The 26,686-nt window shown below is 38.9% G+C and overlaps 1 protein-coding gene across 2 annotated transcripts in view; it reads right to left on the bottom strand.

Annotated features, from left to right (window-relative positions):
• Nucleotides 1-26,686, bottom strand: part of LOC101465476 (ephrin type-A receptor 6) — a 180,133-nt gene that overhangs the window by 21,936 nt on the left and 131,511 nt on the right. For both annotated transcript variants that reach the window (XM_004555569.4, XM_014408236.3), the window contains 3 exons: nt 11,127-11,251; nt 10,612-10,774; nt 7,949-8,057 (listed from right to left, as the gene is read on the bottom strand). In XM_004555569.4, coding sequence (XP_004555626.1) covers nt 7,949-8,057; nt 10,612-10,774; nt 11,127-11,251 — 397 coding nt within the window. The remainder of the gene's footprint in view (nt 1-7,948; nt 8,058-10,611; nt 10,775-11,126; nt 11,252-26,686) is intronic.

Raw genomic sequence — 26,686 nt, 5'->3', positions numbered from 1 at the left:
TTGACCCAAACCCCCAACAGAGACAGAACAGAAGCAGGAACAGAGAGCTCTCACAGTCACACTGTCACTTCGGAGGAGAGTCCTTGCTTCACTGTCACTGCTGTAGACTTGTCTGCCTCTCTCAGCCCTGCTCCTCCACACCACTGTGGTCCACGAGGGATGAAGTTGGTGGTGGTGAGTGACAGAGGTCTGCAGCTTGTCCTGATTCCAGCGGGACGTGATGGAACTGCATGTTTTTGGTTTTTTTCCACTGCTCTGGGACTTGTTCGAGCTTAAATATATACAACACAACTAAAATCACACGCTACTATTAACATAACAAGAATAAACAGATTCATAAGCTGGTTTTCCTTCAAGTTTGTGTACTATTCTTATTATTATGCAGTATAGTCATCACTTCCCCATTATGCCCAAGACAACAAAAGGCGGCAAAAGTCTTAATATACCAAAGAGTTTGATAAATAAGTCATAGAAAGAGAGTAATTACAAACAGCTGCAGCCATTTAGTTCCACACAGACATCAAGGGAGAGATGGAAGGAGTACTGGGTAATTTTGCCTGAGTAAAAATGGACCAAAATAAAAGCAAAGAATTTAAAACATAGGCCTATGTTGAGTAAAGGCTACTATATTTAATGTATCTTTGTATGTTTTAGCCTTCCAAGGTGAGCCACATTGGATATTCATGCCCCAGTCCTCAACAGTATACTATATTTCTTGTCTAAATTGACTAGTGATAAATTACAAATATACAATACTTCTTGATTACTTAAATTCATCAGGAATGAGAACAAAGTAAATCCTGCTTTTAGGAATTTTAAGTGACACAGATCAATTAAACAAACGCTTATATAGAATAATGAATAATAAAAATAATTGCCAAAAATACCGAGGTAAAACTCAGGGGAAAAAAAAAATTAGTTATCGCTAGAAATTTGCGAAAGTCTATTAAGGCTGTAAAAAACGACTAACATTTAAACCTGCAACATTAAATCAGATGAACTTCTTTAAAAGATCACCTCTAAGGAATTTCTTTACTGTCTCTACAGCTTTAATCCTCTTTTGGCTCATTTGTTTGACTTTATATATACTATCCTTGTTGTCCTGATAAATCTTTAAGAATAACATTCATACTGAATGCAAAAATCACGTGCTATAGAATCAAACTACCAATACATTTTTGCAGGGGCCAGTAAAAGCTACAAAATAAATTAATAACTAAATAAATAAAAATAATATCTGATATCTTTCAGTTGACCAGAAACATTTTGGTATATACAGTATATGGTAGCTGTCTTTGATGTTTTCACAAGATTTTATGCTACAAAAAAATAAAAAAAATAAGTACACTCCATGATTCAATGGTTTGTAGAACCAACCACCTTTAGCAGGAATAACGTATGTAAGGGTTTTGTGTATGATTTTATCAGTCTCACACATCATTGCGATGGAATTTTGACCCACTCTTATTTAGTTGCATCACTTCATTAAGGTTTGTGGGCCCATTTGTGGATGCACAGCTCCACCACAGCATTTCAACTTTGCAACACTGTAAATGATTTTTTCCTCAGCCACGCTGTTGTAGATTTGCTTTAACTGTTGAAGAGATTATGTCATATTTGGCTCTAGAATATTTGGTACAGAGTGAAAGTTCATGGTTGACTGCAAGGTGCTCATATACTGTGGCTGCAAAACAAGTCCAAACCATCACCTCTCCAACACCGTGCTTAATAACTGGTATGAAACGTTTGTCCTTACATGATGTGTTTCCACCAGTTGTGGCACTGGATGGCAGACATTTCCACTTTGGTCTCATCTGTACTCCCATACGGAAAAGAAATAGTAAAAACTTATATGTGATTACTCATGAAAGTGGCCACTTTCATGAGTAAATCATATAAGGCTTACATGATTTACTCATGAAAGTGGCCACTTTCGCATTACTTTCATACATTGTTTTAGTAAGTATCCAAAACATACAAGTTTCATTATAGAATTTTTCAAGGGATCTTATATCTGTTTTCACTCTTATATGCTTTTCATACAAGTTTCACACAAGACAGATACAAACTTTATAAGATTTATATATATATCTTTTCCATATGGGCTTGTTCAGATGCAACTTTTTAAACCTAAGCTGCAGTGCCACCACGCTCAATTTAAAGAAAGCTTTCTCCTAGCGACGCTTCCAACCACGTCAAACTTATTCAGTCTTTTTCTAATTGTACTGTCAAATATTTCTGCAATCTGACAGATGTAGCTCTTAGCTTTTTTGCAGTTACTTTGAGCATTACACAGTCTGATCTGACCTTGGGTTGAATGTGCTGAGATGTCAACTCTTGGGAAGACTGGGGCATTGTGTTACTACACACCTGAATGCTCCAGACCTGCAAACTGTCAAATCGACTGCTTTAACAGAGGTGGTCACACTTATCCTATACTTGCTCCTATCCAGTATTACTGTATGTATATACAGCCATATGAAATACAAATCAAGTTCACACTGCTACGTATTGAACTGAGGAAACATCAAGAACAAAAAAAACTTTATTTGGCTAGCAGACAGGAGCTGCAGTCAGATATTCTGTAGGCCTATGTTGATTCCACGTGACACCAATTTGTAGCAGACAGACATGATAAATTGTTTGAATAACATTATTGATTATTGCAGTTTTAAGAAACAGGAGAAGTTGATGTCTTCCTCATGGCTGGTTTTTTTTTTCTCCACAGCTTCAGCTGGATCAGCAGCCACATGAATTATGCAGGAGACTTCTTCTTCTTCTTCTTTTTTTAATAATACATTTTTTCTGTATGAAATGTGATGTGAGGTAGAGGTGCTGCCTCAGTAACTATTCTAATCAACAAAAACAACCTCCCCAGAATGACAGAGAGGCCAGGCTAACTGAAAGGATAATGCAGGCTGTGACTGAATAAGTTTGGGGTGAAAACGCAGACAGTGCAGTAGAGGAGAAAGTGTTGGCGCTTGCTTCCGCAAGTGTGTGTGGGTTCATGTGATCACATATGAGCCTTCTTCTCTTTGAAGACTTAACATAATCCGGGTTGCCAGATTAGAGCAGGTGTCAGAGGGCTGTGAGCCACCGGTTGCCAGACTGGGTTTCGGCTAAGTGAAGTCTGTGGGATCCTGGACACTGATAGACAGAGCAGATAACTGTAACAGTGGCAGAGAGGACAAGAAGGGGATTTGGAAAGCTACTGTTGACCTCTGCTGATGAGGTCAAGCTGTTCATTAAAGAAATCGTGGCATGTGCCTTTATCAGTCTTTTCCAGTCCTGTCCTCTGATCCCCTTTATCCGCCTATCCTTCTGTCTCACCGGCTTTCATGTTGTAAGGAGGCCACACACACACACACACACACACACAATACCGGCTATCACACACAAAGACCTTGGCTTCTTCCACTGTTCTCTGCCCTGTCGAACATTGTTAGAGTACATATTCACACACGCATATTCAAAAGCACTTTACCCACCCACACACCTCAGTAAAACAACCTTGCTTAGAGCCCTAATCAAAGCATCAGTGTAATTCAAACCACTCCTCTCTTACCCTAACATCCCTCACAGTCACCTCACTGCAGTGCACCGCTCTGCTGAAGAGGCTACAAAGGGCACAAAAGGAAGGATGGATTAAAGAAAATATGAAGAAAATGATTAAAAAACATTGCAGCAGTGTAGTGCAAAACTCTTCAACTAGGCTACATCTGTGTAATCATGACACCTTCATTCTCATAGAAGCTCCCACTCTTCAAATCTAGCATAAGCAGAAAGCAAACATAGATGTAAATTTAGTAAGCTTTTAGGCCAGCCAGGTGTTAAACAGTCATCATACAGCAAGTCCTCTACAACCTTACATCTATGAGAGGCGTATGACTGAAAGCTCCCATCTTTTCCAGGCAGCTGAAGTACATTTGGAGCTTTTTTGAAACTGAAAGAGAGTGAAAGTTCCTCCTACACAGGGCAGCGGGACTGCAGATATGATAGCTTGTGATGGAGTCAAAAAACACTCCAACTGCTGTTGTGACTGCTATTAGACAAATTCAGGTAAAAAAAGTCTTCTTGTACTACAATTCAAAAACTCTTGCACCTAGTTTGTGCGTGCCATCTTAAACAAAGTACCCTCCTACAAACATAGATCACATAGAACTACCAAAATCCAAAATATGCTTTAAATGTCAGCTGTTAAACTTGGACTTTGCGGACTTTTGCATTTAAATGAAACCAACAATAAAGGTGTTCACTGCACATCTAACATAAAAAAAAGAAAATATAAAATAATATCTGTGAAGTTCATGGTTGCAGTCCTCTGGCAACCGGGATGAAGAGTTCAAGTACAAGTTGCAGTTTCTAAAAGTTCCAATAATCTTTCCCAGTCAAAATGAATTTGAAGCACAGCGGAAACACGTCCATGTCTTTGATCTGAATTAAAGCTTTCTGATGAAACTATGAGTGTAAGAGATTGAGAAATGCATTAGAAAATATCAGGTCAAAGGTCAGGTTTAGATAATAAAAACGTCCTGGGTCCACACATTCCATCCAGAGGCTTTAAAGGCATTTAAAGCATGTGCTTCTAAAGCTGGGTAGAAGCTAAGGACAATAATGTTAAGGAAACTAAAAACACCACCTGCATGTTAAATCCGCTCACATTGACTTCTGAGTCAGTGCTGAGTGAATTAAGCAATTATGGTGTGTGTTTTGTTTTGTCTTTGCACTTTGTTAAATCTTCATAAACTATTGGGTCACATACTATTGGGTCCTGAGGGGTTACTTAATCTCAAACATAAAGACCCTGCACACCACCGCTATACCCACACGTGTCATTTATTTTTCAAAAATAAATAAATCACTTGGATATCCGGAGACCAATAACGCCAGGTATCTAATTCATTGTCAGCCCCATTAAAAGGAATTGCAGGAAATCTTTGATGAAAATCATTAACTTGGAGTATTTTGATTGAGCTCTCGTCCAAAGACATCAAACACTTTATATGGAACAGACATTTTTGTCCACTGAACCCAAATCCTTCCTAATGTCAAATGCCTTCTTGGTGGGACACTAGTCAGCTGCAGTAATGTGAGAGGTATATTGTAGTATACATTTACACTACATATGCTCAGGGTGTTATGGCTCACACCCTCCGCACACCAGATCTCTGCTGATCTAGAAAGCTAAGTATAGGTGTGGCTCATGTTATATTACTTGAATGGAAAAGTGCCCATTAATACCAGTCCCTGTAGGCTTGGGGTGCTTTGGCTCAGGAGTGTCAGAGTTGTGAACCACAGCCCACCAAGCCGGTTGGTTGTCTACAAATGGAAATGTTGGTGGTTCGATCCTCGGGTTTTCTAGTTTATGTAATGAAGGATCATTGGCCAAGATATTGCATCCACTTTGTGCCTGTCATAGTAGGGAAGTGCTTAAGGCATTGAATACAGCACTTGTGAATGAGACTTTTAGTTAGAAGTACTTTGTTTATTTAGCTAGAGTAGAAAGGTATTATATAAAAAGTATCAGTCTACTTAAGAGAAACAGTCAAATGCATCTTTACATATTAAAAACTGTGTAATTGTGTGAAAGATAATCAGTTTATCAGGCAATTGGTGACAAATGCATAAAAAAACAAGGTGCAAAAGATGAGATTTGCAGCCTTAGAAACATTGTACTTCTCTTTATACCTGTATTTTTGCATTTGTTATTTCTGTGATTTTTCACACAGATAACCCACTGGAACAGTATCAATGTCTCTCTGCAGAGATATTCTGACGATGTGTGTTGTTCGGAATATTTTAAATGATATCTCATCTTCCTCCCTCTATGACAGTCCGCCTTTTACTTCAATTCAGTCTGACTGTGAACACTTTTGATTTCCAATCTGATCGGACAGCGTGTCTTAATAATTCAATCTGGGAGCCTATATCACTGCTACCAGCAAATGTGACTGAGAAAATCTTCACCATCTTTAAAACTAAAATACAAAAATACATTTTTTAAACAGTTATTTTGCTGTCAAGGTGTCAGAATCTTAATAATGCACTCTTGCTTAGCTTGCTTCATTTCCACCTCCTATTTTGGACAAAACAGGTCATCAATGTTGTAGATGTTTTAAATCCAAATTCAAATTTTGGTATTTGTCTTTAGAACTCTGTGGGTGTTGTAAATTATCCAGACTCTGTGTGTTACCAAAGATTATTTCTTAGAAAAATAATAGCTGTCTTGATCTGTTCTTTATTTGATTTAATTAATTTGTATCAATGGAGATCAATCCATTGTTTTACTACCAGGAGCTATTATATTGTTGTCATTTGCATGTGAATGGAACCACAGGTTCGTATTGTTGGATTACTATAAATATTATCAAAAGACGCAAAACTCCTTTTTAAAAATGGTTTCCATAAATGTTTGCGAAATCAACATCAATATTAAATATATTGCAAACAGAAGATTAATTTGTGATGTTGAATATTTCACTTTTTGTGAGCAATTCTACTTTTTTTTTTTGATCAGTATCTTCATAGTGAAACTGAAAATTATTTAGCTTCCAAATCTAGCTTCTGAAATAGAGTCTTGAAAGTGTTGTTGCTTTTCTTTTCTGTCTTGCAGAGTTACACACCTGTGCATCTGCCCACATAGTATACTTGAATGTGCATCTTTAACGTTAGGGCAGACTAATGATTTACCTTTTTTCCTTCTTCCTTTGCATGTGTGTCTGTCTGTGTTTCTTTTTCCTCAAATATATTTGGTGCTTTGATTGAATTATTAGGTTACCTAATGTAATGTGATAAATTGGCAAAACTGATTAGAAATTTAGTTTGTTCAAAAACTCCTCATTATCAATTTAATACATAATTGAAACTAAAAATTGCTTAATTATTTAAATCACTATAAAGGCAAAACCTTCTACACAAATTCACATTTTGTTCTTAAAATAAGTGCGCACAAACGATATATAACCCTATAATTCGTTGATATGTCCTTCCCTTCCCTGGGTTTTAGTGGTATTCTGTGTCCAAAGGTAATTGCTGAAGCAAATGTAGTGAAAGGCTGTGCCAATGCTCTGTGGAAATATTGAGCACATACATTACTGTAAGGAATTTTGAAGCTTACAGTTATACTTAAATGGATCATTACAGTCATACTTAAATGAATCATTACAGTCATACTTAAATGAATCATTACAGTCATACTTAAATGGATCAGAGCCGTCCCTAACAGTATTAGCTGCACTTGTACTTTTCCTGTCATGACAAGCCAAATTGTCTGCTGTTAAAGACGCCTGGTTACCTTTCGACATACTTCACTAACGGTAACAAGTGAAATATTCCTCCTCCTTAACTATTTGTAGGCTGAATCCTGTAGCCTGAAGCCTGAGATGACATTTTGTAAATGTTCAGATCACTTAGGGCTCTGCGCATCAACATATAAAAATATCAAAGATGTGAAAATGTTTTTGCACCTAAATGTTTCAAATCATTAAACAAATTTGAATATTAGACAAACAGAATTGGTCCTAGCACAGAACCCTGTGGAACTCCATAATTAACCTTAGTGTGTAAAGAGGACTCTCTATTTACATGAACAAATTGTAGTCTATTAAATATATATGACGGATAAATAGGGCACAAACCATGACTTTGGTCAGCGCACTTATCAAAACTCCCCACTTGCCACCGTGGACATTGTTGCTGCAAAACTTTACACGAACGTCTTTTGGGGCTTCTACACTGCACTGATATCTGCACAATGAAACCAAATAATCTAACCAATAGGAAGAATGAATTATGTGATTACCATATCTACCTTTGAAGCACAGACAACACCACCCAACTAAAGTGATATTTCCACTTAATGCACAGACAAGAGTGGATGTCAGTTGAAACTAACCATGCAGTGAAATATTCACTCTGAGTAAAACCAGGATAAGTATATCCATCTTACCTTCCAGTGATGAGGAGGAAGAGAGTGAGGATGACAAGAAGAGTAAAACCACCAACCGCTGCTGTGACGATCACTAACACCTGGCCTTGATCAGAAGCCATGTTGGAGGCTGAAGGTAAAAGAAATAGTAGGAAAGAAAATGAGATGAGAAGGAAAATATGTAGCTGGGCAGAGACATTATGTGGGGAAGAGTAAAATAACATCATCATGTTAGAAACATGGAAAGCGGAGTAAGAGCACTTAAAAAAGATAAAAATAAACATGGACAAATCAGAGGGAAGTGAGAGGATTTCAGCAAAACAATCATTCAACATCATCTTCATTATTTCTTATCATCAGTGTAGTATGCATAGACCATGTAAGCTCTCTTGATAGGTAGATATTAGGAGACATGTTTGATCTGCTCTTCATAATGCAAGAAAACCCTCAGTTAACTTTCACACGGGAATGATTCATTTGCCTGCTGCTGTTTAATTAATATTATTCATTCATGAAATTGTGATTTAGTCCATGAACATTTGGTTAAATTGGACCCATTTGATATTCATGATTTTCCCTTTTCTGTGTCTTGTCACAAGGCTAACGAATCCCAGATAATTGAAAGATGATTGCTATTACCAAACTTATTTCTATAATATTTCATGCTTAATGAATATGAATTGGAGATCTGGGTGCGTGGTCGCTAGCCCAAAGAGCGAGCCTCATGTGGGTTAATACATTAAGTGCGTGTGTGTGAATAGAGCCAAGAGCACATATGTGAACGGAGGTTGTCGAGAATATGTGTGTTTTGGTTGATAAAAATAATTACAGTCTATTTAGGGGATGGTAGAGTGAAAGTGGTCACATGACACAAGGCAATTTTCCTAGTCCTAAGCTTCACATCACTAACTAAACAGATGTGTTGGACTGATGCTGCTGTAATGAGGTGTGCACAGGGAGAGAGGGGTGGCAGAGGAGGGGATGAAAAATGCAAGGTGAGGAAAGGGATGACAGAAGTGACAGACAGATACACAGACGGATGGAAAACCTATTGCGGTGACAGTAACTGACAGGCAGACAGACAGACTGACACAGAAGGAGAAAGCGACAGGGGCCAAAACTGCTTTTTTTTTTCTTTCAGATAAAAGGCCAGGCAGTACAAAGGCTTGGCCAAGCACTCTCTGATCCACAGATAAAGCAAAGCTCTGCAGCTTTGGAAGGGAGAGGGCCACTATGAAGCCAAATCACCCCTCAACAATACCTGACCCAACATAAAAGGGCATCTGGACCTTTGTATTTTATGAGTAGACTTGCAATAAAGCACCTACTCACACATACACACTGGGAGAAAACATTGATTCAGAGTACACCAAACATCAAGGCTGTTTTGTCAGACTCCCCTGTTGATTGTATTCAGTTTTTCGATCGCCGTTGCAAGTGACATTCTGACCTTTTAGGCATTCAGGGGTTGTGGTTTCAACCTATATGAAATTCACACTGCAGAGATGCCAAATGTTCACATTGTAGTTAAATCCATGTCTACTCCATCGTGTGTTTTCTATCCAGGTGTAGTGGCCCTGTGTTTGGGATCACTGTCATTTTGAAAAATGAAGCCACTGCCAATCAGATGGTTTCCAGATGGTATTCCACGGTGGATCAAAATTTGATTCACTTTATTTTTCTGTGCTTATTATTTCATCAATTTGAACAATTTAACAAAATCACGACAGAGCCTTCTCTGTGTTTTATAGATGGCTGTAGACATTCACTGTTATCTCTCTGATGACCTCCTCTGTGCATAATGATGATGATTTTCAGTCCCCTTCTTGTGTAAGTTAGCATACCTTAGCTAGTCTCCTCAGTTTCTTTTTCTTAAGACTGGCTTCTTGAGAGCCAGCCTTTTACTGAGACCATTTTTGATGAGGCTTTAGTGATCAATAGATGGATCAAGGAGATGTTGCACAGCATGCTGAGATATGCCAAGTTTTTAGCTAGTAGCTCTTAGGGAAACACCTCTCAAGACTCAAGACTTTTGCACCGCACTGTATATACATAGGAAATAAGAAGGCATTTAAAGATCGAGTATTGTAAAGAGATTTTGCTGCTGTTATTCCACGTTTAAACACAAAAATCAAACTTGACCTGGAACTATAATAACTGTAACTACAGGCTGATTGGAGGGGAAAAGAATATAATATATTTATAAAGCAACAACAAAAAATGCTCATGTTGTTGTACTGAACTGACAAATAAAAACTGTACGTCTGACACCAACATTTCCGATAGATATAACTGTGCCTAATTGGGAACCAGGCGACTTCTAATTAGTAGCTGTGAGATATGAAAGTGGTGGTGTTATGTGTGGAAACTTGAAGGTGGTCTCACATCCAGGTTTATTATTTGCTGTGGCGCCTCTGATGTAGGCTGCCTTAGGTGCTGCTTGAGGCTACATGAACTACACTTGAACCTGAGCTGCTGGTTGCAACTAGCATCTTGAATCGCCGACTTACCGTCTTGAAGATGAGCAAAAACAACACATTATTTAGAGTTGAAAATATATTTTTCAATATTAAACCTGATTTTCTCAGACTGAATGACAAATTATTATTGTCATGAAAAAACCCTATTTTTTGGCCTTACTGCAGTACAACAAATAAGTACTGTAGATTGTCTGAGGTACTTACAGTCTCCTGTAGTTTCGTATTCATATTTAGGAGAGTAGGAGCTGTATCCGGCAGCTGTTCGGGTGCGCACGCTGAAGACGTACCAAGTTGCTGGTTTTAAACCCGAGACAATCACACTGGGGGCTTTGGTGCGTGTCGATGAGTAGCTCAGCAGCTCGTGTTCCTGTGGGGCAGAACAGAGGGATGATCAAAAGTCTCAGCATTGCGGAGAATATTTTGACCAAGTTTTAAAAGATACATTTGTCATTGATATTTTTTCAAGCAGTGACAAATACTACCTTCCAGCCACATTGTAGTGATGGAGAGCTTGTAAGCTCTTTTGATCACTTTTAGGAACAAATATTACAGGCAGTAAATCATTCGTATGACACATTTGTACTGCTGAGATGTTCTACAAAGTTGCCTTTTCTTGTTAAATTAATGTTGTGAGCTTAATAATTCACCGGAAACATGACATATTCCTCTTGAGAAGTGATATATCTGCCCTTTGAATCATATGCTGAGTATTTTAGTACCTTCTCATAATATTTGACCTCGTAATCAATGATCGGGAGTGCTGTCTGTTCAGGTTGCTGCCAGGAGAGTGCAATGCTGTTTGGAGAAGCCCAGTCCTTCTTTAAAGCCCCGACCAGAGACGGACCTGGTTTGCAAACACACAGACAGGTATCATTTTCAGTATGTTTACCCTCTTGGCATTGTTGAGAAACTGCTGCTGAAGACACTACATGCTATTGTACACAAAGTGCACAAAGAGTGTGTAACTATGAAGTGCAATGTGCCAAGACTCAGCAGCAGAAAATAATTTAATTAGCAAGCTTACTCTTTCACATGAATCACCATTCCCCTCCAATAAGTCTGTATTTCTAACAGTCCAATCTAGAATTTTGTTTTCTGTGCGGTCTCTTTGTGTGGTATATTTGAGAGCTATTTAGCCAGAATTACATACAATTTTATAGACTGTATTATCTATAGCCATAAAATCACATTAAAGAATTAAAGAATCAGCTAAACAAACAATAGAATTAAGCAGACCATTGAGGTATTCTTGATGTCTTTACTGTGTTTTTGTTCTCACCTGGATTGTTTATTCATACACCGAACTAATGACTGAAATCATAATGGACTACACCAGAAATAAGTAAGTAATGCACAGAGTAAGTACACAAAAGTTTTGTTTTTCGGGAGCCCATACTTTTAAAAGTACTGATTCACATCAGCAACAGCTGTAGTTTATTCCAGTAAACAAGAATCTCGCTGAAACATCAAAGAACTGTCACATTCCCTAGAAAATCTTGGGGAACTGGGGAAGTAACAGTGAACACATCCGGAGTGAAAAAGTAAACAAGGCAAAAACTGAAAAAGAGCTTAATTTCTTTAATTAATAATTAAGTGTATAAGGCACTTTAGCTGCCTTAAAGGAAGAAATACTACAAAAACCTAGAAGTTAGTCAAAAGAATAATAGGTCAAAAATGTTAAATGATCAAAACACTCTCTGCTCCACTGAGCAGTAAACAATCACAAGCACACAGCTCAGACAGTAAAGAGAGTAACACTCTGATACTCAGGTGCTCCCATCCTGACCTTAACTACTCCTAGGCCTAATTACTGAATGGAGTCAGCTGAACAGGGCAGTACCTAAGGCAAGGACGAGAACAAAACACAGGCTGTATCCCCTTTACGTCACAGCGGCGCTATATAAAACAACCTAATTTATAATTACATATACCCAGTGTTGGGGAGTAACGGAATACATGTACCGCCGTTACGTATTTAAAATACAAAATATGAGTAACTGTACAGGGAGTGCAGAATTATTAGCCAGTTGTATTTTTGAGGAACAACAACCATGTTCTCAATGAACCCAAAAAACTCATTAATATCAAAGCTGAATGTTTGTGGAAGTAGTTTTTAGTTTGTTTTTAGTTTTAGCTATTTTAGGGGGATATCTGTGTGTGCAGGTGACTATTACTGTGCATAATTATTAGGCAACTTAACAAAAAACAAATATATACCCATTTCAATTATTTATTTTTACCAGTGAAACCAATATAACATCTCCACATTCACAAATATTCATTTCTGACATTCAAAAACAAAACAAAAACAAATCAGCGACCAATATAGCCACCTTTCTTTGCAAGGACACTCAAAAGCCTGCCATCCATGGATTCTGTCAGTGTTTTGATCTGTTCACCATCAACATTGCGTGCAGCAGCAACCACAGCCTCCCAGACACTGTTCAGAGAGGTGTACCGTTTTCCCTCCTTGTAAATCTCACATTTGATGATGGACCACAGGTTCTCAATGGGGTTCAGATCAGGTGAACAAGGTGGCCATGTCATTAGTTTTTCTTCTTTTATACCCTTTCTTGCCAGCCACGCTGTGGAGTACTTGGACGCGTGTGATGGAGCATTGTCCTGCATGAAAATCATGTTTTTCTTGAAGGATGCAGACTTCTTCCTGTACCACTGCTTGAAGAAGGTGTCTTCCAGAAACTGGCAGTAGGACTGGGAGTTCAGCTTGACTCCATCCTCAACCCGAAAAGGCCCCACAAGCTCATCTTTGATGATACCAGCCCAAACCAGTACTCCACCTCCACCTTGCTGGCGTCTGAGTCGGACTGGAGCTCTCTGCCCTTTACCAATCCAGCCACGGGCCCATCCATCTGGCCCATCAAGACTCACTCTCATTTCATCAGTCCATAAAACCTTAGAAAAACCAGTCTTGAGATATTTCTTGGCCCAGTCTTGACGTTTCAGCTTGTGTGTCTTGTTCAGTGGTGGTCGTCTTTCAGCCTTTCTTACCTTGGCCATGTCTCTGAGTATTGCACACCTTGTGCTTTTGGGCACTCCAGTGATGTTGCAGCTCTGAAATATGGCCAAACTGGTGGCAAGTGGCATCTTGGCAGCTGCACGCTTGACTTTTGTCAATTCATGGGCAGTTATTTTGCGCCTTGGTTTTTCCACACGCTTCTTGCAACACTGTTGACTATTTTGAATGAAACGCTTGATTGTTCGATGATCACGCTTCAGGAGCTTTGCAATTTTGAGACTGCTGCATCCCTCTGCAAGATATCTCACTATTTTTGACTTTTCTGAGCCTGTCAAGTCCTTCTTTTGACCCATTTTGCCAAAGGAAAGGAAGTTGCCTAATAATTATGCACACCTGATATAGGGTGTTGATGTCATTAGACCACACCCCTTCTCATTACAGAGATGCACATCACCTAATATGCTTAATTGGTAGTAGGCTTTCGAGCCTATACAGCTTGGAGTAAGACAACATGCATGAAGAGGATGATGTGGACAAAATACTCATTTGCCTAATAATTCTGCACTCCCTGTATTCCGTTACAGTTACCGTTTAAAAAGGTGGTATTTAGAATACAGTTACTTTGTTGAAATAAATGGATTACACGGCGGTACTTTCCTGTTTCATATTGTAGCGGGTCAGGACTGTTTGGGTTTTGTTTGACAGCTATGTTCTGTTGTTCCTGGTGGCAGCGTTACGGTTGCCATGGTTACAGGGTGACGCTCTCTCTCTGCGTGTTTCCTGGGTGAGAGAGCGCCTTTTTGTTGTTGTTGTGCTAAGCTAATAGGCAGAATGCTACAGGCATAGCTCTAAAGAATGTAGCCTGATGGGAAGTGTAGTCCGTGTTGCAGGGAGAATGGACTGCCATACCCATTATGTGTCTGTGAGCGCCAGGAGGGAGAAAAAGGCGAGTGGAAAAGTATGAGTTATCATCGAGCAGAAACGGGAGCTGGAAGTATGTAAATATAATAATAACCACTGCAGGCAAGAAGAGTGCCTGAGGAACCCAGTTGTAAGTGAGCTATTAAGACTGGACTGTACGCTGTGTTTGTGTTTTCCTCCGAAACAATAAGTTCCGTTGGAGCAGCCTTTTAACGCCTCTCTCTGTCTCTCGCAAGCAAAGTTGACCCACACAACAAAGTAAAGCTATTTTTCGGCTATGGGCCCACACGGAACCCGACATATTAGCCAAAGGTCCCTTTACTATGGTTCGGAGCCGCGGACCTTCAGTAATAGTAATAAATCATAGCAATAGTACATTCACGTAGTTGTAAAAAGCATGATAATATATTAAGTAATCCAAAGTATTCAGAATACCTTACTCTCATTGAGTAACGTAACGGAATACGTTACAGAATACATTTTGGGGCATGTATTCTGTAATGGAATACATTTTAAAAGTAACCTTCCCAACACTGCATATACCTAACTAATAGGGTTGACAACTCCCAGCAAAAAAAGAAAAGAAATTTCATGGCATGCATTTTTAATCTCTCTTTGATATTTGGGCATATTGGGACCTGATGAATGTAAACACAAAGAATTACCAGATTTTTTTTCCCCACCTCATTTTTGTTTCTAAGAAAAATGAGAGCCAGATATGAGGATATTCATATAAAATTTCAATACAAAAAAATAGCAGTATAATGTCCTCGTAAGTGGATATCAGGCCCTTATAGAGCAAAATTGAGTATTTTGGTCTAAATAACCCAAAATGCCATGTACACATATGTGGACCAGGTCCTAGGAGGTAAAATCCCTGTAGAACCGGTCACCGGAACCATGTAAGTTAGCATAATTTGTATTTTGCAAATGAAACTGGAGGAGTTGAACTTACATTTTATGCCATCAGCTTGTCCTAGGTCACGGTTTCCTTCCACATATAGCTTTGCAAAAATTGCATAAAAAGCACTTGCAGCAACAAAAACATAATAATCCAGAAACAAGCTTTGCAGCTGTTCATAACACTTCCTACATTGACGTCAGCGCGAACTATCGCATGACTGCCATTACTTGCCCAAAACCGGAGGTGACGTCATTTCGCGGAAACTGTAGGTTTTTACTTTTGGGGCTTTATAAACCTATCCTGGTGTTTTTAAAAGTCATGTTTGACTTCATGCTTTTCTGAATAGTTTCTAGGATGCTTAGAACTCAAATTGCACTGCTTTAGAAAGTTTATTTTGATGCAAATGCTGTTTTCTTTGCAAATTTGCATTATAGGATTTATTTTGGTTTTTTCTGCAGTATATAAAAATTGGTGTATCTCAAAAATAAAACTAGACACTCAAGATAAACTTCCTGTTCTTGTAAAATACTTTTGCAACTTTTTTGTATTTAAAGTTTTGAGGGATAAACCTCTTAAATTTCTCTAAGTAGAAATATATGTAAAAAAACAAAAACGATTTTAAATTTTTTTGTAGTTTATTGCACTTTTTTGCAATTTATGTAGTTACTATAGACTTAATGCATACATTACATATTATTAAAATTTGGGCTATATCAGTTGTATTGATGTATAGCAACTTGAAATGCTCCCACAAATGGCATGTAAAAATATAAAGTAAAGTTTACAGTTTTTGGGGTGGCTGTAGCTCAGGTGGCAGAGCAGGTCAGCCACTAATCAGAAGGTCGGTGGTTTGATCCCAGGCTGCCTCCTGGCTGCATGCCAAATATCCTTGGGCAAGATACTAACCCCATGTTTGCCTACTGGTGGTGGTCATAGGGCCCGGTGGCGCCAGTGTTCGGCAGCCTCGCCTCTGTCAGTGCGCCCCGGGGCAGCTGTGGCTACAATGTAGCTTGCCATTGCCAGTGTGTGAATGTGTGTGTGAATGGGTGAATGAAAGAATGTAGTGTAAAGTGCTTTGGGGTCCTTAGGGACTGAGTAAAGCGCTATACAAATGCAGGCCATTTACCAGGCCATTTAAAGTAAGCTCTGGCGGACTTGGTTCTATGGTAGGTCTTAAAGGGTTAATTGACAAAACCGATTTTAATTTAATGCATGTATAAAACAAATGCACAGAAATCTATGATTTTTCTCCAGTAATTAAATAGATTCAACATCTTTCTTCAACAGAATTGCAGACTGCACAGATGGTACCTTCCCAAAGGAAAGAATACTATAACTTACTAGGGTATACACTAGACTTAATATTTACTGAATACAATAATGGATTTCTATACATTTTACATCAGATGAAAACTTTGGTTGTAAGATTCAGATAATTATTTATTAAGTCAGAAATTTCAAATGAGAATAAAAAAGAAAAGTATTTCTTTGTGTCCCCCTTTCCCTGTTAATGCCCTACCTGCTCCCCTGGCAAAAGTTTGCTAGACCCAGCTGTCAGCTACGTAAAAAAAAAGGATCAGCTGATCAAGCTTAAATGTGCTGTTGCTCCATCAGTTTCCTCTTTCTGGCGCAGAGAGAAAAGCCGATCAGCTGATCACTGATCAGTTTCATGATTGAATAAGCAACTTTCTAGCTGAAGTCGTACGGGACAAATCACGTTCCTTTTTTCACCTCAACTTTAGAGTTTCACCTCCTCGGCTGTAATTGGTCCAGTCCAGAGTCGATCATGACCAACTGGCCAATTCACCACTATTCATTTATAGCTTTAAAAAAAAAAGTAAAGAAATGAAACCCCATCGGCCCATAAAAATGAAGAATCATGAGCAGCCCACCGGGCAAATGCCCAGTATGCCCGATGGCCAGTCCAGCCCTGGTGACAACCCCTACTGGTGTAAAAGATTCTATAACTATCCCTTTATATTGTAGTAAGGCTTAATGTTATTCATGAAAGATGCATGGTTAAGTGATTCCTGGTTCCTGCAGTCCTCTCAGATAACATCAGCTAAATCAAATAAAATGAATTCAGACATTTGAGTTTGTTTTTGGTTTTGCAGCTTTCCTGAATTTTGAAATCACGTTATCTGACAATAATAATATATTACTGTGTGATTAATTATACAAAATGACCATCCGACAAGTCTGTACTGCGGGGCCGCGTTGCAGGGGCACTGAAGCCCAGGCCTCCCTCTCCCCACCTCCTCCAGCTTAACAGGCCAGTGCAGCTCCAGACCACCACCCTGTTCTGCCAGTCCAGAGGAATGCCCCTCTGATCTCCATGCAACATTGTAGAGGCGTATCAATCAGGACAGCCCTACAACATCCAGAGCCTTCAGGAACCTCACCCACCCCAGGGGCTCTGCCACCAAGGACTGCCTCAGTGACCTCCCCCACATTTGTCTGTACTCAATTTTTTAAAATAAGTCAAATAAGTGAAATGTTATTCTAACATCTGTGTGTGTGCAATGTGCCCACAAAATCATAAAGCTGTCCAAATGTGACCATGCTTGTTTGAAGAAAAACAAACCTCACAATCTTGAAGCTTTTAAATAGTCATTTTTAAAAGTAATCATCTTTTTTTATATATATACAATCTGTGGAGAGACTGCTAAGCTAAGAGGAGTCTTTGGGGATCTTAGCAACTACTACTCTATATATTACTACAGGCACTTCACTGGCTGACAGTGATCACACCTGCCCATCTTGTCGCTTGTACTGTAATTGCCACACTCACACATTCAGTGGTTACTTTTCAAAACACGTCCTAGTTCTTTCAAGTTGTTAAAAAAAAACAAATCCACATAGCTGTTTCTCCTTCCCACAAGTTTTAATTGGAAATAAGTGAATAAGCTACATCTTCCTTTCTCAGACTGAATTACATTAACTTTGGTCTATGAATTTCTGCTGTGTAAATAATTGTGCTGAGCTCCCAAGAGAGGTCAGCAGATGTAACTGCCCTGAGATTCATTATTATACATTATCATCTAATGTTACAGAGCTGACTCATTATATGATTATAAAATGTAGGCCTGCTTTTCTAATGTGGGTTCAAAGTGAAATGATGCCACCAATATGTTTTTTTTTTTTTAAATCAATTATTCTACAAAACTATGCCTGGGGAAGGTGTTTGCAGTTCTCACATTGACAGAAGCGCGGTATTAGCGGATGGAAGCACTGGGTTAAGGGAACAGACGAGAGATCCTGAAGGCGGATGTTGGGGTTAGGGGTTGGCTGTTAGATAAGATGAAAGTTTTGGGCTGTAGGGGTTTGAGCTTGTTAGCCAGGAGCTGGGAAACCATACTGTCATTGTTTTATTAGAAGAAAATGAAAGCGAACACCTCTGTTGTTGTCACCACTACTCTTTGCCCACCAATTCTACCTTTTATGATCTTTAAATTTCCTTCTTTATTCAACATGGGAAGGAACTGGTTACTAGTATATTAGAGAGCAGGAACCCACAGATGAGAATTTTCTAAAGTTATTTGAAAGGGAATAGGAAACAGATTGCTTTAGTGTTTTCAAACATGAAAGAAGTACTTTTATATTTACAAAGTCGTGTAATCCTACAGAAAAAAATAAGTAAAAGTCTGTTTTATATGTATTGTACTCCATCTTATGCTGCAATGCAAAATTATTAGTATTAAGGATCAATGAATAAAAGAAACAGTGTGGTATGAGAGAAATGCAACATTGTGACTTTCTTGAGTTATTATCGCCATATTGTAAATGGTAAATGGCCTGTATTTATATAGCGCTTTACTAGTCCCTAAGGACCCCAAAGCGCTTTACATATCCAGTCATCCACCCATTCACGCACACATTCACACACTGGTGATGGCAAGCTACATTGTAGCCACAGCCACCCTGGGGCGCACTGACAGAGGCGAGGCTGCCGGACACTGGCGCCACCGGGCCCTCTGACCACCACCAGTAGGCAACGGGTGAAGTGTCTTGGCCAAGGACACAACGACCGAGACTGTCCAAGCCGGGGCTCGAACCGGCAACCTTCCGATTACAAGGCGAACTCCCAACTCTTGAGCCACGATCGCCCCGTGATGTGTGTTTATGTAGGTGTGTGCATATGTGTAACTTAAACAATGACTAATTTAGTGTAACTCTTTAGGTGCAGCTCACAGTCCTACCTCGACTGTTTTTGGATCTTATCCAAAGCTGTCTGACAGCACATGCCCTCTATTATTGCTTCTCTTTATTGCGGTTCAGATGGTATTGTATGGTAAATCATGAGGTTACATTTCTGCCTTCATAATTTTAATCAATTTTGACAAGCCACTGACTGAAATGCAACCTCAAACCATGACCGCGTTTTACAGATGGCTTTGGACACTCACTGCTTTCACTCTGCTGACCTCCTGTACATGAATTTGAACCAGAAATTTGAAATCTTGATTCGTAAGTACCCAAGTCCCAGTTTCTTTGAGGAATAACATGCTGAGTTATGCCTATTTTTCAGCCAAGTCAAGAGTCACCAATCTGTGTTTTTTCCAGATTTTTTATAGAGGCATATGAAGAATTAGGAATAAGTTATTTGTTTTTGTCAATGCTAGCAACAAAGTCCATCTCACCATCTGTCCATTCATCCGTCCATCACTTGCAGCGACCTGTTCAGGGTACACCTTGCCTTTCGCCCTGTAGCAGCTGGGATAAGCTCCATGTTCTTTCCTAAATTGTTATGTGTAGACGCAACACTTGTCGGGTCTTTTGTTAGTTATATGCCTTTTTCTATGGTTGACTCATCAAGTATTTTAAAAAACAACAAGACCATTCTTCTGAAAATGCTCAGATACAAGGACTGCACTAAAAATGAGTAAAGATGGTAGGCAATGTCTAAAGAAAAACTGAAAGAGTTTCAGAAAGCCTGGAGAACTATTGCTCAATGCTGCTTTACAAAAAAAATACCTGAATCCTTAATTAGAAAACAAAGAAATAAGAGGTGGTTCTAGACTTTTTGCACATCACCATATGAGTGCTTATAGAAGGACTTCTCATAAAGTGTTAAGATAAGATAGAACTTTATTAATCCCTCGGGTGGGTTCCTCTGGGTTATGTTATGGCTCTTGTTGGAAATGATATCTAACTCATTACAGGTGGCATTGTGATTGTACTGCATATTGAAATACAAGCAATTCTTGCATTTGTTTGTAAATGGTAAATAAAATGCAAACAGCCTCACAAAACAAAAAAAGTAGCTGATGTTGACTTGACATGATGCCATACGAATGATTAAAACACAAAATAGCTAAACACTCCTATCAATAATTTTAACAGAATCAAAACTGATGAAATAAGGGGTGATGTATACTGAACAACATTTAATGCCGTGCAACAGCCACTTTTACATTAAATGCTTTTTAATGCTTGGCTTCTTCTTAATAACCGGAGATTTAATAGGCATGTAAAATTTGGTAGGTAGTTTGAAATGGTAGTCAAACCAGAACAACCTAATGTCATGCATGACTGAAAACAGCCAATAATATTAGCATAATCAAGAAAGCTCAAAGGGCAGGGGTGTATATGCATAAATATGTGTGTAAGTATGTCTATGCACATTTTGTCTTAAAAAGAAAGCATGAAGGAGCCGGAGTAGAAAATAAACCCTTGCTTTTCAATAAGCTGAAGCTGCTGACATCTTATTAGGTGTTATCATTATATTACCTCTCATATGACCATTTTACTCAGAGCGTGCTCATATCCTTTTCCGTGTCTGTCCTTGGTGGCAGAGAAAATTCATCTCAGGAGGACTTTATCTGATCTAACTCTGTGTAATGAACCACTCTGTTGAGGCTGTGATGTTGCAGGGTTTCTTCTGCTTCTCATGCCAGCCGGGTACAACAGTAGTGGCAGGCCAATGTGGTTTGCAGCCACAGCTATGTTGTAGACGCATTAAACTCAGACACGAGATTGTGGGAATCTGACGTTAACATTTTGGCCGCTGATAGGGAACAATAAACACAGGGTAAATACAATCCCCTCTGACTCATGGAAGCTCATGAACATGAAGTGCTCAGAAGAGCTGAACAATATGTTTAGCACAGAAGCAAGGGCATTGTCCATCTGGCTTAAAATAATTGCCAGTATAAATATGACATGTCTGCTTGCATCAGATTTTCCCTTTCGCTATGCTTGGATTTGTACAACAAGGGCCCTGAGCATTATTTCATCCATCCATCCATCCATCTATACACAAACAAATATATATTCACACACAGATTTTTGGTAGTACTTTCTATTACAGCTTGGTAATAAAGGAGTAATAGTAAGGTAATAAGCCAAAAACAAGAATGTAATAATGTGGTCATTTTTAAGTTATTACCAGCAATTACCAAAGTAACAACCACTCAATATGCAAGTAAATCATGGAAGCAACAGTGGTTACAGTTGAGTAATATTATGCTGAAATTTATGTAATTGGAAAATACAGGAAATACAGCTCCGTAATAAAATGGTAATAGTAGGGTAACAAGAAAGAAACAGAACATAATAATATGGTAATTATTACCCCTCAATTACCTGTGGTAGTTTCTGTCTAATGAGCAGGAAACAGAGCTGCAAAATGCAAAACTGCCTGTTTCTATTTAATAATAGATTAATTACCTATTTAATCAAACTGAAAAAGTGTGTGATTAGTGAATAAAGAAAAGACACACACAGACGCACATGCACACACACAACCTGTCAGCTACCCTGAAGTGGAAAAAATGGCTAAGAGAATGAAAAGTTAAAGCTATGATGTGCTTTATCAGGAAAACAAAACTATGTTTTGTGGCAAGCTACTATTAGAATTTGGCAAAAAATGTTCTTGCAATCTGGAAAGTGAATAATACAAATAGCACCCATGTTCATTAAATACTAGAAAGCCACAGTGAGTGAAAAAGACAGGGACAGAGAGAGACCCCTTGTCACGGTCCGTGGAGATAGACCGTGTGGGAATGTGTGTGTTGGACCCAGACGCGAACACAAGCGAAGATGCAGGAGTGGATTAAACAAAAGCGAGCCTTTTATTATGGCTGATAACAGAACAAACCAGAGCGAGGGCAGTATAAGGGTAATAGTTCAAACAGAAAACCTAAACTGGACATAAACTAAGAAAAAGCTATGGCTGGAGATACGGAACACAGGGGGTGGTAACACAGACGACGCGACACAGACTGCATGAAACACAGAGACTAAATACACATGAGGGATGATCAGGGTAAGTGGATGCACACGGGGAACACAGGTGACACTGATAATCATAACAAGACACGGCAGGAGTGAACGCAACACTGATGGGAGATGGGCAAAGTAAAACAGGAAGTACACAGAGGTTCAAACAGGAGGAGAGAGAGCACGGGGAGAACGCAGACATAATGGGCTGGGGAAAACATAGAATAAAACACAAAGAGAGACGAGGGCTCATAAATACACAGAGGGGCACACAGGGGGTAAGAGTCACGAAGGGAAAACACTTAGGGAACAACACAACAGGGCAACTCAGGAAACATGGCCTAAATAAGGAACGAAATACAAAAATACAAGGAACTAAGAATACTGGGCCAACATGGCCCAGGACCATGACACCCCTATTCCATAGCTGGGGATCATTCCACCAAAAATGAATTATGAAAGTACTAGACAAACTTAAAAAATGCTGAGTATAGTGTTTTTAAGCAAACTTTATCAACTTTGTGAAACACATGTCTACTTCAAGCTTGTTAAGTCAATTTTTCCTTTGTTTGTGTAAAAAAACAAAACAATGCAGTACTAGGCTGCTGTAGTCGAGAATGTATGTCTAAGGACTCTTTGATGTGCCAAGATGTGGAAACATATTGTTTAAACAAGTTCCACAACTTACAGATCTTTCAGAAAAAAAGTTGAATAAAAAAAGAGGAATTTCATGATAAAGTTTTGTGAGTTTTTGAGGTAGTTGTTGAGTTCTGATGAAATGCCATTATGTAGTCCTTTTATTAACCACAAAATTAGCAGATCAAAAGGGGAGCCTTAGGAAGGTAACTGACTGCCCTGAAAACATCAATCTAGTACTATGTTAACCTTTTTAGTGTTTTACATTGAGCATGCATGGAGCACCAGCTCTCAAAGGCAGTGGTAACTGATTAAACAAGCATTAGCTATCTAGCTTGTTAACAGTATAATATTGCATTTTTATGCTGAGGTTCAAACCACGAACTAAAATGGGGAAGAAAGGTGATTTAAGTGACTTTGGTCATAGGTGCAAGACAGGCTGGTCTTTAGAAACTGCTGATCTACTGGGATTGATCTGAAAAAGAGAAAATATTGAATGACCAGGAGTTTTCTGGGAGAAAATGCCTTGTTGATACCAGATTTCTGAGGACAATGGCCAAACTGCTTCAAGCTGAAAGGAAGGCAGAAATAAATTACTTTTGCTTAGCTGTAACAAATACAAGAAAGATTTACAGAAGAGCACAAAGTGTCAAACCTTGAATTAGATGAGCTACAGAGGCAGAAGATCACATCAGCTTCCACTCCTGTCAGCTAAGAGTAGGAAAATGAGGCTACAGTTCACACAGGCTAACCAAACAACAGACAGTAGGAAAAACATTGCCTGGTCTGATGAGCTTTGATTTCTGCTACAAGGTTTAAATAGTAGGGTCAATATCTGGCAGAAAGAACACTCGAAAGAACGAACCCATCCTGCCTTGCAACCAAATCGGGATTGTTGAAGTGCTGCAGCCTACTTGAGTGTTGTTGCTGACCATGTCCATACCTCTATGACAACAGTGTACCCATTGTTTATGTTGCAAGGTTCAAATAATCTGAAACTGGTTTTCTTCAATATTACACTGAGTTCGCTGTACTAAATTTGGCCTCCACAGCCACCAGATTTCACTTGCACATTATATTTGCTTTTCTGTAAACAGCAGATGCGTTACTCTAAAGGCCTGCTGCCTTTGAAACACAACAATGTCTCCCGGTGCTGACAAGATACTTTGAGGACACAGGGCACACATCAATTGTCTTTAATGATTTTGTATGTGGATTATTACACCGGCGGCATGAAATGTGCCAGAGGAACTCACTATCCTTTTTTGAGATGAAGAAGCACTGGAAAGCCATTAGAAACACCAGTCAATTACGACGCCCGATGGATGGATTTTGCAGTCAAGCGTGGTTAAGTTCAACATAAACTAATGGGGAGTCTTTAAATGAGCTTGACCTGCATATGATTTTAATTAGCTTTCCTGCCCTAAAGGCTTCCATTAACTGTTTAAAAAAAATCAATAGTGCCAGTATTGATGCTGAGCGAGAGCTTAAACGATGTCCTAACACTTCACTGATTCAATCCTGATAGAGAGATAGACTGCACGAGAGAAACACATATGGGTGCTGTTGTTTACAGCCGTTATTTTGATACATCGCTTTTCTAGGCGTCTGAATGTGTTTGTCTCATGCTGCATCCAAATTGGTTTTTCACTGCACATCTTCATGGGAAAATAGAGGGAAAAGATTTACACGACCACATTCATGTGTACGCATACTTTAGAAAAACAAATATTCAATATGCCTGAATTCCACTTGAATTTAAATTTGCTCAATTCAATACCATCTAGCTTAATTCCCAACACTGGCTGCCAATGTCAAATGTTTTGAGTGCCTCCGAAGCACCCCACAGACGCTTTCCAGAACTCAGGGATTGAATGAATGAAAGAATTGAAGCTGTCTCCTGTTACTTTGAGTAATCAAAAGAGGGAGTGTCACATTTGGGGAATGTCTAAGTTCTGTGGTTTTATATGTGCTGCTTTTACAAACGACGATAAAATACTAAAGTAGCGTTTTGTTTTGTGTCATTATTATGCTGCTTTAATGCTGAGGGTCCTTGTCAATGCACTGTAGGTCATCTGTACAGTGTTCTGAACTCCAAGCATAAACACAGAAATCACACAGATATGACAACACCCACATAAACTGGCTTAAACCTAATTATTGAGAGTTGCTATAAAATCCAACTCAAATAAGTGACAGCCTAGGCAAGCGTGATATGTCAAAATTGCTGCCTAATTGGCAATGAACTCCATCTGAGAGTCCAATCTCCCAGCAATTTGTCAGTATGTGGTATATGTTTAAGTTTACCTTTTCAACTTTCTTACTGAAACGAGATAAGAAGCTTATCTCCTATGTCTTATGTATGAGGATAAATACAGGAGGTAATTAGTGTTTTGAGGGTCTACCTTGGATGTATTTAGAAGAACTGTATACAAGAAACAACATTAACTTTACTCAAAGCTATCCAACATCACTTAAACCAGTGTTCGCACATGTGCAAAAGTGGAGGTATGTGCCAAAGTCTCAGGATGCTACATTCATGCTTGCTTGAAAACTTCGACATCATTGTCAACTCCAAAACTGAGTAAGAAGAAGCATGTACATAATTAATCCCTACTCCATGCTCAACACTCTATTGATTCACCATATTCATCATTACCTCCACTTTCCCTAAGCACTTGTATACATATGTACCTCCAAAAAAGGAGAGGAAAAAGAAAGGAAAAATATATAACTAGAAAATCTTGTTCATCAAATATTCAAGTCAAACTAGAGTCGCTTTAAGGCACTGTTATTAGAAAAAACCCCAACTTTAGCAGATGGCACTATCCCTCAGCAAGATAAAGTTGTTGTAGTTTCCTGGATAACATAAGCAGTTGTTGCATTAAGTGTGAAAAACAACTTTTCTGAGTAATTTCCTTGGTTGGGTGTAGGGTTTCTATCCATTTCACCAAGCAACTTTTTTCTAGCTGCATTTCTTCAGATATTTGAGTACTTGTGTTTAAGATGATGTTGAACATTACATAGGCCCTGTCTATGAATACATAATGCCTCATTTGAATCCACTGAAACTTCACATTTCTTCTTCCATCTCCTGCATTTCAGTCTCAATAGAAAGTCCTGCAATTTCCTAGCCAATCGCCTAAAACAGTCTCTCTTCCTACTGTGACGATATCAGCTTCCTTTTCTAGAGGCTTACTGTCACTTCCTGTAGTCTTGGGAAGGAAAAATGGAAGTGACCCTTACGACACTAAATAGCTGTCAACCGAATCTAAACTGGGCCAGTTTCTTGTTCTCCCTCGGCACACCTGCAATCCCCCCCTCCCGCTGTGGTGGCTGTCTTTAGTATGACAGCATAGAAAAGCTCCTTAGACTCCTTTGCCCCATCCAGATGGTGGCTATAACGGCCACCCGGACAATTTATCATGTGTATCTGCTGAGTACAGGGAGTTAACAGGTAATTAAAATCATCAGTCACGCAACAAAAGAATGGACTAAAAAGATGGCAATGAAAAAAGGAAAAAGGAAAGGGACGTTTCTGTAAGTTTTGTGCCATTTTTATGTTCTTGCAGTGATTTGGAGGTATAGTAAGAGAAAGGGAAGAAAGGAAAAGGAAAAAG

Source organism: Maylandia zebra, linkage group LG16 (assembly GCF_041146795.1).
Source record: "Maylandia zebra isolate NMK-2024a linkage group LG16, Mzebra_GT3a, whole genome shotgun sequence".
Taxonomy (NCBI): domain Eukaryota; kingdom Metazoa; phylum Chordata; class Actinopteri; order Cichliformes; family Cichlidae; genus Maylandia; species Maylandia zebra.
Note: the sequence above shows the minus strand (reverse complement) of the source record. Positions and strands in the feature narration are given on the sequence as shown.